This window comes from Chiloscyllium plagiosum, unplaced genomic scaffold (assembly GCF_037043375.1).
Source record: "Chiloscyllium plagiosum isolate Xiang-an unplaced genomic scaffold, Cpla_swu_hap1 HiC_scaffold_34, whole genome shotgun sequence".
NCBI lineage: Eukaryota > Metazoa > Chordata > Chondrichthyes > Orectolobiformes > Hemiscylliidae > Chiloscyllium > Chiloscyllium plagiosum.
Window position 1 is genome coordinate 51,294,434 of NW_028270172.1, and position 16,528 is coordinate 51,310,961.

The window sequence follows — 16,528 nt, forward strand, 5'->3', positions numbered from 1 at the left end:
ATGATAGTCCTGTATATTGATATAAACCCTTACGGGTATTAATTGTATGTATTTCTGGGACTCCTCATCCAGGTGCAATTGCAGGAAGGTGTGGCTCATGTCCAGCTTTGTAAAGGACAGCCCCTGCCAACTTTGCGTACAAGTCCTCTATGTTAGGGATGGTGCATTTATCCAGCTGCAAGAAGAAGTTTACTATTTGCTTAAAATCCCCACAAAGGTGAACTGAGCCATCAGGCTTCACAATCTGTATGACCGGCCCAAAACTGCACTGGTTTGACAATTCCTTCGCTCTCCAGCCTCCTGATTTCTGCCTCTACTTTTACCTGCAAGGCAATTGGCACTGAGAGTGTCTTGCAAAATCTCGCAATTGCTTCCTGGTCAACATGTATCTCCTTAGTTCAGGGGAGTGGCTCTGAGCCAGGCCCCAGCCAGTTTGCTGTGCGTAAATAAATAAAGGGTGACTTGGTAATGGGATACTGGCCCCTTTGGTAGTCCCAAGCCCTTCTTGAAAAACCCCTGGGTATTTCGCTAGAACTTCACTGAGGCAGCCATTTTCCAATTGAAAAATGTTGAGCAAATCTAGTTGAACCTTTCTCAACCAACTGCATTCCAATAGGCTTGGGCCCAAGTCTTTTATTACCATCAATGGCAACTGCACCAACTGCTTCTCATAGGAGGCTAGAACTGAATGTTTTCAGTCTGAAATCTTGCACAAGTTTAAAGATTGTAGTCTGGAGTGAATCTTGTTAAAGACAGATTCTGCAACTATAGATAAAGCTGCACTGGTATCAAGCTCCATGGGAATTAAAGACCATTCAACCAAGTATTAATTTGAATCGGTTCTGATTTAGACAATGCTAAGCAATGTAATTGTTCCAACCCGCACATCAGGGACCTTTCCAGTGTATTACTCAAGTCATGCTTTGTTGGACTCCTTTGCTGCATACTGGCAGCAAGTACAATGGCTTGCTGGCCCAGATCCTGAAGAACTTTTTGAGCCATTTGGCTGAGGCCGCGCATTGGCCTGGAGTCCATCTGCTCTCAGGAAATGTCTGAGTGAGGCTCTGTGATTGCCTACACTCAATTGGTGTTCCCTAACTTCAGTTGGACAGGTCAGGGTGGCCACTTTCATTGTAGTGCCTTGTAGTTTCCATGCTCCACTTGCCACATTTTCTAATGACAAAGCCAACGCCTGTTTGAAGTCCAGTTGGGCTTCAGTGAGTAGACACTTCTGCATGGTTACGTCATTAATCCCATATACCAAACGGTTTCTCAGCATCTCATTCAGGGATAGCCCAAAATCACAGGCCTCTTTCAGTCATCATAACCTTTTCAAAAATCCTGATACAGATGGGAAATAAGGCAGGGCAGGTGACTGAGGCCAGCGACCATAATTCTATTAGATTTAAAATAATGATGGAAAAAGGCAGACCAGATATAAAAGTTGAAGTTCTAAATTGGAGAAAGGCCAATTTTGATGGTATTAGGCAAGAACTTTCGAAAACTGATTTTGAAAGGCAGGTGTTCGCAGGTAAAGGGACGGCTGGAAAATGGGAAGCCTTCAGAAATGAGATAACAAGAATCCAGAGAAAGTATATTCCTGTTCGGGTGAAAGGGAAGGCTAGTAGGTATAAGGAATGCTGGATGACTAAAGAAATTCAGGGTTTGGTTAAGAAAAAGAAGGCAGCATGTGTCAGGTATACACAGGATAGATCCAGTGAATCCTTAGAAGAGTATAAAGGAAGTAGGAGTATACTTAAGAGGGAAATCAGGAGGGCAAAACGGGGACATGAGATAGCATTGGCAAATAGAGTTAAGGAGAATCCAAAGAGTTTTGACAAATACATTAAGGACAACAGGGTAACTAGGGAGAGAATAGGGCCCCTCAAAGATCAGCAAAGTGGCCTTTGTGTGGAGCCACTGAAAATGGGGGAGATACTAAATTAGTATTTTGCATCAGTATTTACTGTGGAAAAGGATATGGAAGATATAGACTGTAGGGAAATAGATGGTGACATCTTGCAAAATGTCCATATTACAGAGGAGGAAGTGCTGGGTGTCTTGAAACGGGTAAAGGTGGATAAATCCATAGGACCTGATCAGGTGTACCCGAGAACTCTGTGAGAAACTAGAGAAGTGATTGCTGGGCCTCTTGCTGAGATATTTGTATCATCGATAGTCACAGGTGAGGTGCCAGAAGACTGGAGGTTGGCAAACGTGGTGCCACTGCTTAAGGAGAGTGGTAAGGACAAGCCAGGGAACTATAGACTGGTGAGCCTGACGTCGGTGGTGGGCAAGTTGTTGGAGGGAATCCTGAGGGGCAGGATGTACATGTATTTGGAAAGGCAAGGACTGATTAGGGATAGTCAACATGGTTTTGTGAATGGGAAATCATGTCTCATGAACTTAATTGAGTTTTTTGAAGAAGTAACAAAGAAGATTGATGAGGTCAGAGCAATAGGTGTGATTTATATGGACTTCAGTAAGGCATTTGACAAGGTTCCCCATGGGAGACTGATTAGCAAGGTTAGATCTCAAGGAATACAGGGAGAACTAGCCATATGGATACAGAACTGGCTCAAAGGTAGAAGACAGAGGGTGATGGTGGAGGGTTGTTTTTCAGACTGGAGGCCTGTGACCAGTGGAGTGCCACAAGGATCGGTGTAATTTACATAAATGATTTGGATGCGAGCATAAGAGGTACAGTTAGTAAACTTGCAGATGACACCAAAATTGGAAGTGTAGTGGACAGCGAAGAGGGTTACCTCAGATTACAACAGGATCTTAACCAGATGGGCCAATGGGCTGAGAAGTGGCAGATGGTGTTTAATTCAGATAAACCTGAGGTGCTGTATTTTGGGAAAGCAAATCTTAGCAGGACTTATACACTTAATGGTAAGGTCCTAGGGAGTGTAGCTGAACAAAGAGACCTTGGAGTACAGGTTCATAGCTCCTTGAAAGTGGAGTCACAGGTAGATAGGATAATGAAGAAGGCGTTTGGTATGCTTTACTTTATTGGTCAGAGTATTGAGTACAACAGTTGGGATGTCATGTTGCGTCTGTACAGGACATTGGTTAGGCCACTGTTGGAATATTGCGTGCAATTCTGGTCTCCTTCCTATCAGAAAGATGTTGTGAAACTTGAAAGGGTTCAGAAAAGATTTACAAGGATGTTGCAAGGGTTGGAGGATTTGAGCTATTGGACAAGGCTTAACAGGCTGGGTCTGTTTTCCCTGGAGCGTCGGAGGCTGAGGGGTGAACTTATAGAGGTTTACAAAATTATGAGGAGCATTGCTAGAATAAATAGACAAAGTCTTTTCCCTGGGATTGGGGAGTCCAGAATTAGAAGACATAGGTTTAGGGTGAGAGGGGAAAGATATAAAAGAGACCTAAGGGGCAACCTTTTCACACAGAATGAGCTATCAGAGGAAGTGGTGGAGGCTGGTGCAATTGCATCATTTAAGAGGAATTTGGATGGGTGTATGAATAGAAGGGTTGGAGGGATATGGGCCGGATGCTGGCAGGTGGTACTGGTTTGGGTTGGTATATCTGGTCAGCTTGGACAGGTTGGACTGAAGGGTCTGTTTCCATGCTCTACATCTCTATGACTCTGAGATTTCCCCAGTTCTCTAACAGCTGGAAAGAAAAGATAGCATCTCAGAATTAGAGGAAGTTTGGGGTGGTAATAATATTTAACCAACTTCATCAACTCTTGGAAGGTTTTAGCATCTAGTCTCTCTGGGTAAGTTAAGACCCTTATAACCAAAAATGCTGCAGTTTAGTCAGAAGGATTACTCGTTACTTTTCATCTGCCCCAATATCATTTGCCAGAAGAAATATCATATTATTTCCACATACAGGGCCCAAATGTGGATCAAATGATAATAAGGGATGGGTTCAGGATATTAATAAGGGAGGTTCTCAGATAGGAAGAACAATGTATGGAATGTCAGCAGTTCTGTGGAGAGAAATCAGAGCTAATCTTTTGAGTCCAGTGACCCTTCTTCAGAGACCATGCTGAGTTTTTCTAGCAATTTCTGTTTTTGTTTCAGATCTTCAAATATGTGGAATCTGTTTGGAGCTCAAAAGCAGCAAGGGGCAACAAACATTGATTGGAATTAGTTACAGGTCACCAAGTAGCAATGACAGTGTAAAGCAAGGTATTACTCAGGAGATGAGAGAAGCATGTAGCCTGAGCAATGCAGTTGTCATACGTGACTTCAATCTGCATGCAGACTTGGTAAATGGAGCACTCAAGCTGTGGAAGATGAGCTTCTGGAATGTATGACAGTTGGGTTTCTAGAACAGTGCTTTAAAGAACTAACTAAAGTAGTTGCTATTTTAACTTTAGTGTTAGGTAATGAGAAAGAGCTAATAGAACAATCCTGTTGTAAATAAAGTTTTCGGACTGTATGCCTATTGCATTTACACAATGTTTGAAAATGATGTGGTTCATTTTGAAGCACGTGTGTTAAATTTGAATAAGGAGAATTCTGAAGGCTTGAGGTACAGTTGGCTGAAGTGGATTGGGAAACTGCATTAAAAGGCATGATGCTAAATAGACAATGGCTTATTTTTATAAATTATTACATGACTTACTGCAATGACACATTCCGTCATGATGCTAAAACACAACATTCTGTTAATCCTGGTTAACAAGGGAAGTTTAGGATTGTATGAGATTAAAAGAAAAGGTCAGATGTTGCCAGAAATAGTGGTATTTTGCAGAATTGCAGGTTTTGGGTGTATGGCAAAGGAAGATCAAGAAACTGATAAGATAAAGGAGAATAGAACATGAATGGAACCTAGCACAAACATTTAAAAATGGACGCTAAAAGCTTCAAAAGATGCATGAAAATAAAAACATTTCACTAAAGCAAATGTGAGTCTATTACAAGCAGAATCTGATGGGGAAGAAATAAGAAAAATCACAAAGAAGTTAAATGATTAATGAGTGTCTGGAGAACATGATGTGGAGGGGCTGGTGTTGGACTGGAGTGGACAAAATCAAAAATCACACGACACCAGGTTATAGTCCAACAGGTTTATTTGAAACCACAAGCTTTCAAAGCTACCACTCCTTCCTCAGGCAGTTCATGAGAAAGAATACATCAGGCACAGTCAGCATGGGTTTGCAAAAGGGAAATTGTGTTAGGGGTGTTATGAGTAGTGCAGATCAGACTGAGGCATTAAATGTGGTTTATTTGGACTTTCAGAAGGCTTTCAACACAGTCTCCCATAAGAGATTGATGTGTAAAATTAAAGTGCATATGATTAGGGATAATGAAATAAACAGGAAACTGGTTAGCAGACAGGAAACAAAGAGTAAGAATAAATGTGTCTTTTTTCTGAATAGCAGCCATTACAAGTGAGTTAACACACGGAACAGTATAAGGACTCCAGCTATTCACAATGTTAGTGATTTAGATAAGGGAACTAAATGTAATATCTCAGAATTTGCAGATGGTACAGTGCTGAGCTGTGACGCAGATGCAGAGATGTGGTGTGGGATTTGGACAGGCTGAGTGAGTGGGCAAAATGCATGGCAGATATAATATAATGTGAATGAATGTGAGTTTATCCACTTTGGTAGCAAAAATAAGAAGGCAGAATTCTACTTAAATGGTTGTAAATTGACAGAGGGGAATGTTTAATGTGACCTGAGTGTTCTCGTGCGCTAATCGCTATAAGTAAGCATGCGGGTGCAGCAGGCAAACTGTACCTTCGCATTCATAGTAAGCGGATTTGTGTACAGAAACAAGGGTGTCTTGCTGCAATTATACAGAGCATTGGTGAGGCCACACCTGGAATATTGTGTGTAGTTTTAGTCTCCTTATCTGAGGAAGGATGCTCTTACAAAAGAAGGAGTGCAGTAATGGTTTACCAAATTACAGACTGAAGGGCCTTTTCCTGTAACTGGTCCCTTCTTCACTCAAATTGATTCCTGGGATGGTAGGACTACACACGAGGAGAGATCGAGTCGGTCAGGATCGTATTCACTTGAGTTTAGAAGAATAAGGGGGAGTCTCATAGAAACCAATAAAATTTTAACAGAGATAGACAAGTTAGATGCCGGAAGGATGTTCCCGATGGTGGACAAGTTCTGACCAATGATCATAGTTTAAGGCAAGGATGGCATTGTGTCTCAGTGGTCAGCACTGCTGCCTCACAGTGCCAGGTTCAATTCTACCCTTGGGTGACTGTCTGTGTGGAGGTTGCACATTCTCCCTGTGTCTGTGGCTTTCCTCCAGGATGCCCTAGTTTCTTCGCCTAGTCCAAAGATGTGCAGGTTGGGTGGACTGGCCATGCTAAATTGCCCATAGTGTCCAGGGATGTGCAGGCTAGGTGAATTAGCCTGGGGATATTATTCAGTGATAGATTAATTATTTACTTACAGTCCCTTCGGCCCAACAAGTCCACACCGACCCTCCGAAGAGCAACCCACCCAGACCCAATCCCCTACACCTAACACTACGGGCAATTTAGCATGGGGAATTAAGTGATGGTAACACCATTAAATGTCAAGGGGCAGTGGTCAGATTGCCCCTTATCATTGATGGTCATAGCCTCGCCAGAAGGTTACTTACCACTAATCAGCCCAAATCTGAAAATCTGAGGAGTTGCGAGTGGTGCTGGATATTGCACAATCATCAGTGAATACCCTATTTCTGTCCTTATGATGGAGGGAAGAAAATTGATGAAGTAGCTGAAGATGGATGGGCCTCTGGGGAACTCCTGCAGAGATGTCCTGAGACTGAGATGGGCCAAGTGTCCTGGGCCCATCCATCTTCAGACCGTCAACAACCACAACCATTTTCCCACGTGTCAGATATGACTTAAACTACTGGGGAGTTTGTCCCCAATATTTCTTGATTCCAGTTTTGCTAAGAGCTGTCCCTCTCACTTCCAGAACTCAGCTCTATTGTCTATGCTTGAACCAGGCTGTTATAAGGTGGCCCTGGCAGAACACAAGCTGGTTGTCACTGAGCAGGTGCAGCTTGATAGCACTGCTGATGGCACCTTTCATCACTTTACTCATGATCAAGTGTAGAATGATGGGGCAGTAATTGACCAGGTTGGATTTGTCCTGCTTTTTTGTACCTGACATACCTGGGCACAATGTCAGGTAGATGCCAGTGTTGTAATTATACTGGAACACTTAGCTAGGGGAGCAGCAAGTTCTGGAGCACACACTTTCAGTACTAATGGTAGAACTTTGTCTAGGCCCCCATGCCTTTGCAGCATCCAGTGTTTCAATTCATTCCACCTGATATCAAGAAATGGTTGAAGTTGTATGAAGACTGGTATCTGGAATGCTGGGGACAACTGGAGGCTGTCAAGGTGGCTACACTTAAGACTGGAGATCGTTGCACAATCTTCAGTCTTATCTTTTGCACTGATGTGCTGGGTTCTTCCATCATTGAGAAAAGGCAAGAGGCTAATTAGGGATAGTCAGCATGGCTTTGACAGAGGGAGATGATTCCTAACAAACTTGTTAGTTTTTTTGAAAATGTGTGGGTGAGAAAAACTCAGTTGAAGTAGTTTATATGGAGTCAAAAAGTGTGGTGATGGAAAAGCACAGCCAGTCAGGCAGCATCCAAGGAGCAGAAGAGTTAAAGCTCTTCATCAGGAATGTATGCTCGAAACATCGGCTGTGCTTTTCCAGCACCACACGTTTTGACTCTGATCTCCAGCATCTGCAGTCCTCACAGTCTCCTAGTAGTTTATATAGACTTTAGCAAAGGTTTGACAAGGTCCTACATGGGAAACCATTGGAGAAGTTTAAGGCACAAGGAATTCAGGGAAACCTGGTGACATGGATCCAAAACTAGCTTAGTGATAGGACATAAAGGGTAATGGTAGAAAGCTGCTGGAGTAACTGGTAGCCAAAATCCAGCAAGGATCAGTGCTGGGATCCTTATTACTTGTTATGTGTGCAAATGGTGTGTCTGAAAATGTGGGGAGAACCTAAAGCAAATTTGCAGATGACACAAAGATGGTCAATAGACAATGCAAAGGTTAATAGTGATTGAGGTGTATAAGATTAATAGAGAGCAGCTGTTCCCCTTTGTTAAGGGAGCAATCACAAGGGGGCACAGTTTTATAGTGAGGGAGCATAGTTTTAAATGAGGTAGGAGGTTCAGAGAGGATTTGACATAAATATTTTTCATTAAAAAAGTGTGGGGAGAAATCAAGAATGCCCTGCCTGAGAAGATATTGGAAGCCAGAAATCTAACAACTTTGAAGAAAACTCTTTGGATGAGCACTTGAAATATCACAAACATTCAAGGATATGGGACAAGTTCAGGAAATTGGGATTAGAACATCATTGGAGGCAGTTATTGTCAGTGCAGACTTGATGGGCCAAAAGGCCTTTACTGCACTGGTTCATTCACTGTCTCCTCTTTTTCTGGCTGAGCATTTTTTCAGGTTGCTGCTAATCCCCCATTTACCTGACCACGGTCAAGTTGGTTTAGCAAGAGGTTGGAAAGTGTAGATTTACAAAAGTAGCCAGGTATCCTTGTTGATAAGCCACTGAAGGCTAACATGCAGATACAGCAAGCTGTTAGGATGCCTAATGGAATATTTGCCTTTATTAAAAGGGAATTTGAAGTAATAAATGTTTGCTTCAATGGCATAGGAACTTGTTTAGTCTGCGCCTGCAGTATTTTGAGCAGTGCTTGGTCCTAACTCAGCAAAGATATATTATTGCCATAAAGATTCTTCAGACTTGTTCCCAGAATGGTACTGCTGTCATTTGAAAAGAGATTGGGCAAACTGAGACTATTCCTAACAAAGTCAAAGACTGAAAGATGATCTCATTGAAAATTATAAAATACCTAAATGGTATAAACAGGGGCATATTTTACAAAAAAAGTGTGATGCACCTGAGTGAAGGGGTTTTTGTCTTAGAGGGGTTTTAACCCTTTGGAATTCTCTTCTACAGAGGGCTGGGAAGGCTCAGTGTTTGAGTATGTTTAAGGCAGTGGTCAATAGATTCTCTTTACCAGTAGTGTAGAGTTCAAGATGTTTGAAGGATAAAAAGTATTGAAAGAACAGGGCAGGGCCAAAGGGCTGAATGAAAGAACAGGGCAGGGCCAAAGGGCTGAATGAAAGAACAGGGCAGGGCCAAAGGGCTGAATGAAAGAACAGGGCAGGGCCAAAGGGCTGAATGATTTACTTGTATTTGTATGATCCTGTGCAACCAATGACACTCTGCATCAAAGGAAGCCTGCAGTTCTTATAACTTTTATGCTTGCTTCACACATTTACATCTCAAAAGGTGACGATAAGAAGCTGTAGCTCTATGCAGAGACAACCTGTGTTATGCCACAGAACGCTGTAAATGGAGTAGCTTGGTAAGACAGGTGCAGAAAGACACAAAGGCACAGTTGCCTTCACAATAACAGACAATGAGAGTCTTTGTTCTGCTGAGTTTGGAGTTGCAACCTCTTTAGTAAAGCACACGTCGGAACTAAATGGTCATTGCTAATGTTCAAGTTTGTGAAATGCTCCCATGTACCCTATTTAGATATGATCTTCCACTAAGAAACCTTCTTTTGCCTCCCCTGTAACAGTTTATCCTGGTCTTCATTTAGCCAGTCAGTCATTCTCAATACCAATTAGTGCATCCATATCTGGAAGCAAATGCTCTGCAAGAAACCGTCAATTCAGCAAATTCACTACAGCATTCCCATGTATTACTGAAGCTTTAACCAACTATGAAAAGCATCTATTGTGTGTGAAATTGTTGTAACAGCCTGAATAAACAAAAACTGTAGTGTGCGATGATTCCATTACACAGCACAGGTGGGAGCCTCCTCATGATTAATCCTGTATTTAGCTATGCAAGGTTGGAGACAGGATTGATTGGAGTATGGACTTCTAAAGTGGCAGGGCTGGCTTCAAATCAGTATTGCATGTTGATCTGATATCACAACTGGCCTATTTAACAAGCTGTCAGTGTAAGCTCCTTTACAAAGGCAGTGCCAGTAGCAGTGAGCATGCACACTACAGATTCCTTTCTTGATTCTTAAATTGGGAATGGTAGCATCAAGCCAATTTTGCCACTGTAGTTTCAGCTGTGATCATGTGAATTTCAGAACTTTAATAACTGTTCATAGATTTGAAAGCAGCAATACCTCTGTCAAAGGGACAAACATGAGCTGTTACATAGAGACCGAAAACAATTAGTCATGCCTAGGAAAAGGAGTCAAAGCTACATGAACAAACTGTTAACAACTGCTTGATAAAAGGCTGCTTTGTGCCTCAAGGACAACTGATTAGTCCTTTAAGTTCTTAAGGATAAATCACAGGATAGTGTTGTGTCTGTTTGAAAATTTAGCTATGTAACAAGGAACAGAGGAGTTACTCTGATAAAAGGAAGCATGCTGCAGACTCAAGGGTTCTAGAGGAGTAAATCAACATTTTGGAATCAAAGGACTCTAAAGATTTGATACTATCACATGATAGACCCGAAGGCCAAAAATCTGCATAAGAATCTAACACTGGAACAACTCAGCAAAGAACTTCAACCATTGAACCCTGGGCATTTCCAGAGACAGATAGGATGGTGAATCATTCCACTGTTTATGGCATTATAGCCCAGTTGTGAGGCTTAACTTGCTTATTTGAGTGACTTTTATCGCATGTAGTAACCAAAATAAAGTTTAAATGTTGTTTCAGCACTTGATTGTCAGATTCTTTAGTAAGTAGCCAGTTTAAAGAGGGGACTTGTGATGATTTACTCACAACACAAATATTAATTTGAAGAAATTTCAATTCATCCAGGAATAGATGTCAGACAGGCAATGTTGTAACACAGTGGAGGATTGAGAGAGATGGTCAACTGTTAATCCAGGAAACAACTTTCTACACTTGGAATGCATAATATAAAGATTAATATATTTACTACTAATGACAGTAAATTTAATAGCTAAAAAATCATGTAAACAGACAACTGTACTGGAATTGCTCACATTTAGTTCTACTTCCATCTAATCATAAACTTTACTACAGGATAAAAGTGATAGAATAAACTCATTAGATTAGATTCCCTAGTGTGTAAACAGGTCCTTTGGTCCAACAACATCAACCCTCTGAAGAGTAACCCACCCAGACCCATTTCCCTCTGACTAATGCACAATGGGCAATTTAGCACAGCCAATTCACCTTTGGACTGTGGGAGAAAACCCACGCAGACAGGGAGAGAATTTGCAAACTCCACACAGACAGTTGCCTGAGACTGGAATCCAACCTGGGACCCTGGAGCTGTGAGGCATCAATGCTAACCACTGTGTCACCGTGCTGCCCACTCATGTTAACTTATATCTGTTGATTTTCATATACCCTCCTTGACTGAGAAATGTCAAATGAAAAAAAGTCAACTAGTACAAAACTGCCATGTGACTAGAGACTCAAAATTGCCTCTTTTAGTATATAGGTCAGCAAAGAAAGATTTATTAAGTATCAAAGTTTGAAGGACACATTTCAATCATTATGCAGTTTCAAGACTCCAGTACACATTATTCAATACTCAGAAAAGGTATCCACTTGTAAAATGTAGTGATTTTAATCAATACTAGAAGCATACAATTTAATATGTAACTTAATAATAGTCATAAGTGCAACACAATATGCTGTGGTCAACATTCAATACTAGTTCAACAGTGGCAGTGTCATTGGATTGATTAGTACTCCGGCTAGATTCCAGCCTTGGGTGACTGTGTGGAGTTTGCACATTCTTCCAATATCTGTGTGGGTCTCCTCCAGATGCTTCAGTTTCCTCCCACAGTCCAAAGATGTGCAGGTTGGTGGATTAGCCATGAGAAAATGCAAGGTTACAAGGATAGGGTGGATCGAGGTGGATCCTCTGAGGGTCAGTGTGGACTTGATGGGCTGAATGGCTGCTTCCCCACTGTAGGGATTATATGATTCTTTAGCATGGCATTCTGGATTAATAGTTAATGTTAAAAGGGACATGGACCTAAATCCCAAAGTGGCTGATAACGAAATTTGAATTTAACAACATTTGGAATGAAAAGCTAGTCTTATGGTGACCATGTAATCAATCACTATCAATTGTCATATAAACCTGTTTGGTTTGTTAATATCCTTCAGGTAAGGATCTGACATCCTTATCCAGTCAGGCTTATGGGACCCTAAACTCTTAGCAATGTGGTTGACTCTGAAATGACTAGCAAATGCTGGCTTGCCAGAGATGTCCACCTCCCATGCAAAAAAAAGGTACTGGTATTCCCCTATTTTAAGCCCTTTCTAGTTGTGTCTTTGTTTCAGCAGGGTTTGTAAATTAGTGACATTCTCCAAACAGCACTGCCTCCATTCCAGTTTGTGGATTTTGCATACTGTCTATGTAAATAAACTTGTACTTTGTCCAAACCTCCAATTCGCTGACTCTCCCAATCTCTCCCATTCCTGATGAAGGGCTTTTGCCCAAAATGTCGATATTCCTGCTCCTCGGATGCTGCCTGCCCTACTGTGCACTTTTGCAGCACCACAGCCTTGACTGTGATCTTCAGCATCTGCAGTACTCACTTTCGCCCAATCTCTGACTATCCCAATCTTCTCGCTCATTCTGAAAACCATAAAACTCCTCTGCCTCTCTACCAACTCTTCCACTTGCCACCATTTTTACTCCCTGTCCTGATTATTCCATTTCCTTTCCTCACTCTCCAGCTTGACATCCCCATCTAAACCCTTCCACATACTGCCACTATTACACTCTTCCTGCTTATTAACACTATCCAGTATTCCCACTTGCTACCTCTATCCTGACCTTCTCACACTCAGCACCTATCCAAAAACAACAACTCCTGCTCATTGTCCCACCTACTGCGCCTATTCCAAATATTGATACTGCTGCTTGTATTTCTAACTGCTCATAGCAAGGATTCAGGAGGGTAGTGAGCAAGAAGCAGCAAGAGTCCTTGAGAGGAAAGCATCATTTGGGAGGTGAGCTGTGGGGCGAGGCAACAAGTTGTGGGGGGGGGGGGGGGGGGGGGGGGGCGCGGGGGGGGGGGGCGCGGGGGGGGGGGCGCGCGGTGGGGGAGTGGTAGGTAGAAAGAGCAAAACTCTTACCAACTCTTAAGAGAACTTTTGGGCCAGCTAGGTTCAATGCAGCCAAAAGATTTCTAATGCTACAATTAGTCAGGAATCTAGTTCATCCTTGGTCTATGTTTGAAGGGAAAAAGTGATATTTCTTTCAGATGTTTTATTTTGCATACTGTCTTTGTAGGAATAAGTGATAAAAGCTGTACAATAACAAGTTACCAAGACATTTCATTTAATTTGCTTTAATAAGTTACCACAGTAGTCAATTATTGAGTATTTTAAAACTATTAAAAGGAGAATCGACGTTTCGGGCATAAGCCCTTCCTGAAGAAGGGCTTATGCCCGAAACGTCGATTCTCCTGTTCCCTGGATGCTGCCTGACCTGCTGTGCTTTTCCAGCAACACATTTTCAGCTCTGATCTCCAGCATCTGCAGACCTCACTTTCTCCTCAAAACTATTAAAGCCCAAGTATTTTGATTTGGTGAAAATTGATCATTTTTGCAAAGACTAAAGTGACCAGTTATCTTTTGGTATCAATATTAGCCTAATTACAGTTGAGTCAGCAATCATGGCAAAGAGTCTGTTCTGCTGATGCATAGATGACTGGTAGCTTCATTTTTATAAAAAAACATGAAATATAGGCTGCAGGGTAACAATTACTTGAGTCAGTGGGTACTGGTTTCAAGCCCCAGAGACAAGCACAAAACAAGGCAAACTCCAGTGCAGTACTGAGACACTGCTGGACTGTTGCGGGCAGTTTCTTCTGGATGTAATGAAAAACAGAGTTCCCAGCAACCTGCTGTGATGCAACTAAACCCATACCACAGGACTTCTAAATAACAGTTGAGTTTTCCCAATGTGCAGACCAAATTTATTATTAAAACTGCATTGTTAAAACAGTTTAATTGGACATTGCAGTTTACAGAACATTGCCAAACTCAGAATGCTTGTAGAGTATTCCCACGTGACAACAGTAACCATGATTCAAAAGTAATTCATTGGCCATGAAATGTTTTGGGTGTGAAAAATGCTGTTTAAAGTTAGTTCTTACCAGCTGTGCTTGGGTCAGGTATTTCTTCCACCAAAGATAAGGCTGCATGGATGGAATGGTGGATAGGCCATAATAGGAGTACATTAATACATGGATAAAACTGTTCAGTGTTGGACCAAAGAAACCTGTAATGAAACAAAGCCAGAGGCAGAGTAACCATATACAAGTGTAGCAATAAAAACAGAAGTTGCTGGATCTAGATCAGCAGATCTGGCAGCATCTGTGAAGAGAAATCAGAGTTAATGTTTCAGGTCTGATGACCCTTCCTCAAAATTAATGGAAGCTAGGAAAAGTATAGTAATGCTGTTTGAACAGTTTATGTACAATTTCAACTTAATTTGCATTACATCATGTCCTAAGTACTGCACGTGAGAAAATGGACATCAAGCAAATGGATGAAAGAATTGAACAATCAAAAGCTTTTTGAATGCGATTAGTTTTAAAGAAGGATTTTAAAAAACAGATAGAGAAGCATTAGATATACAGGTCGTTCGGTTATAACATACGTTTTGTCAACATGAATTCACTGTAATGTGATTGACGAAGTGGCTGGATTGCAATTACAGCACCAACACTGTTTCTAAACCACTACTTTTTCTCTAACGCAGGGTTGCACAAGAACACAATCTTTGCATTATAGAGGAACTAACTGTATGGAGAAATTGAGTGGAAGGTTTTGGCAGTTGAAGGCCATCTGCTACTAGTAGTGAGGAAAAACAGAATCACATAACACATTAAAAGGTCACAGCCCACCAAGTCTGTGCCAGCTTTTGAAAAGGCTATTCATTCCCCAACACTTCTGCAGTTCCTTCCTCATTTTCTTTCTTCCCTTTGAAGGTTACTATTAAACTTTCCTCTGCATCCTTTTAGGTAAGCATTTCTGATTTGTGTCACATTCACGTAGAATGATGTGGTCTGTAATGAGAGATGTGACAGAATCACATGAGAAATCTAGTGAGACCTACCTTGACACCAGGAGCAACTTGCTGATTCCTTTAACTGGGTTCCAAGTGTTGAGACCAAATTCTCACTAAGCAGTAGCAAGTTGACTATTAAGAGGAATAATGCTGGTTAATGACCACAGCTCTGCATCTGACCTCAATAATTTCTTTCCTAACCTACCAGCCATGCTAAGCAAACTAGATATTTGGAATTTGTCTTGGAATTTAGAGTATGAGCATGGATGTACCGAACAACTCAAGCGGTTGCTACCCAGAGAACCTCCATGTTGAACACCAGGCACCACCATCTTGGGGTGCACTCTCCAGGTAACAGCCCCTTACATTTCTCATCCACAGGTATTAGCATCCAATGTGTGCCAGCTTCTTGGGCAACTGTCTGTGTAGGGTCTGTACATTCTCCCCTTAGGTTTCCTCCAGGTGCTCTGGTTTCCTCCCATAGTTCAAAGATGTGCAGGTGAGGTGGATTTGCCATGCTTTTAGAAGAAAAATGCACCTAGTGTCCAAGGATGTGCAGGTTAGGTAGGCTAGCCATGATAAACCCTATATAGAGTTACAGGGATGGGATAGGTCTAGTTGCAATGCTGTTCAGAAGGTCAGTGCAGATTCAATGCATCAAATGGCCCCTTTCTGCACTGTAGGGATTCTATGATTCTATGAGATGTGAAAGAATAGATTAAAACATTCAAAATCAATTTCTGATAGAAATAATTCGAAAGAATCCCATGTGAAATTCATTGAGCAACCTAAACCACCCCAGGAAGTCTGATTTATAATGACTGTAGAGTGTTAAATTAGTATTGCATATCAGTTTTACATGGAGGAGGACGCAAGTTCAGAATTCAAGAAGATGGACTGTGAAGTTTTTTTGTGCAATTGATGCAAGCAGCAAGGTGGTATTGGAGCTTTGTGGCTTTAAAAGTGGATAAATTCCCAGAATTACATCTCAGGTTGCTATGGGAGAGGAGGGAGTAAATTACAGGGTCCTGATCCAAATTTCTAACTTGACTCTGGCCTCCCCTTGACCTGTCTGGGAAACAGATAGTGTGGTTTCACTTTACAGTAAAGGGTGCTGGAGATAGACTGGGGAACTATAGACCAGTGCGCCTAGCGTCAGTCAGGTAACTAGTGGAAAAAGTGGTGAAGGAACAAATTTACCTCCATTTAGAGGGGCTAAGTTTGATCAGGGACAGTCAGCATAGCTTTGTCAAATTGTAGTCATGCTTCTGATGGAACCTGGTGGAATATCTTGAGGAGCTGACCAAGTGTTTAAATGAGGGTAATACAATTGATATAATTTATATGGATTGCAGCAAAGCCTTTGACAAAGTACCACAAATGGAAACTGACAAGGTAAAAGCTTCCAGGGATCCAGGGTAACTTGGCAAGTTGGATCCAAAATTTGTTTAGTTACTGGTGGTGGTAGAAGGTTGGTTTGTTTGGACC

The 16,528-nt window shown here is 41.7% G+C and overlaps 1 protein-coding gene across 1 annotated transcript in view; it reads right to left on the reverse strand.

The window, feature by feature from the left end:
• Nucleotides 1–16,528, reverse strand: part of elovl2 (ELOVL fatty acid elongase 2) — a 198,171-nt gene that overhangs the window by 22,125 nt on the left and 159,518 nt on the right. Inside the window, exon 6 of the mRNA XM_043719004.2 lies at nt 14,124–14,248. Coding sequence (XP_043574939.2) covers nt 14,124–14,248 — 125 coding nt within the window. The remainder of the gene's footprint in view (nt 1–14,123; nt 14,249–16,528) is intronic.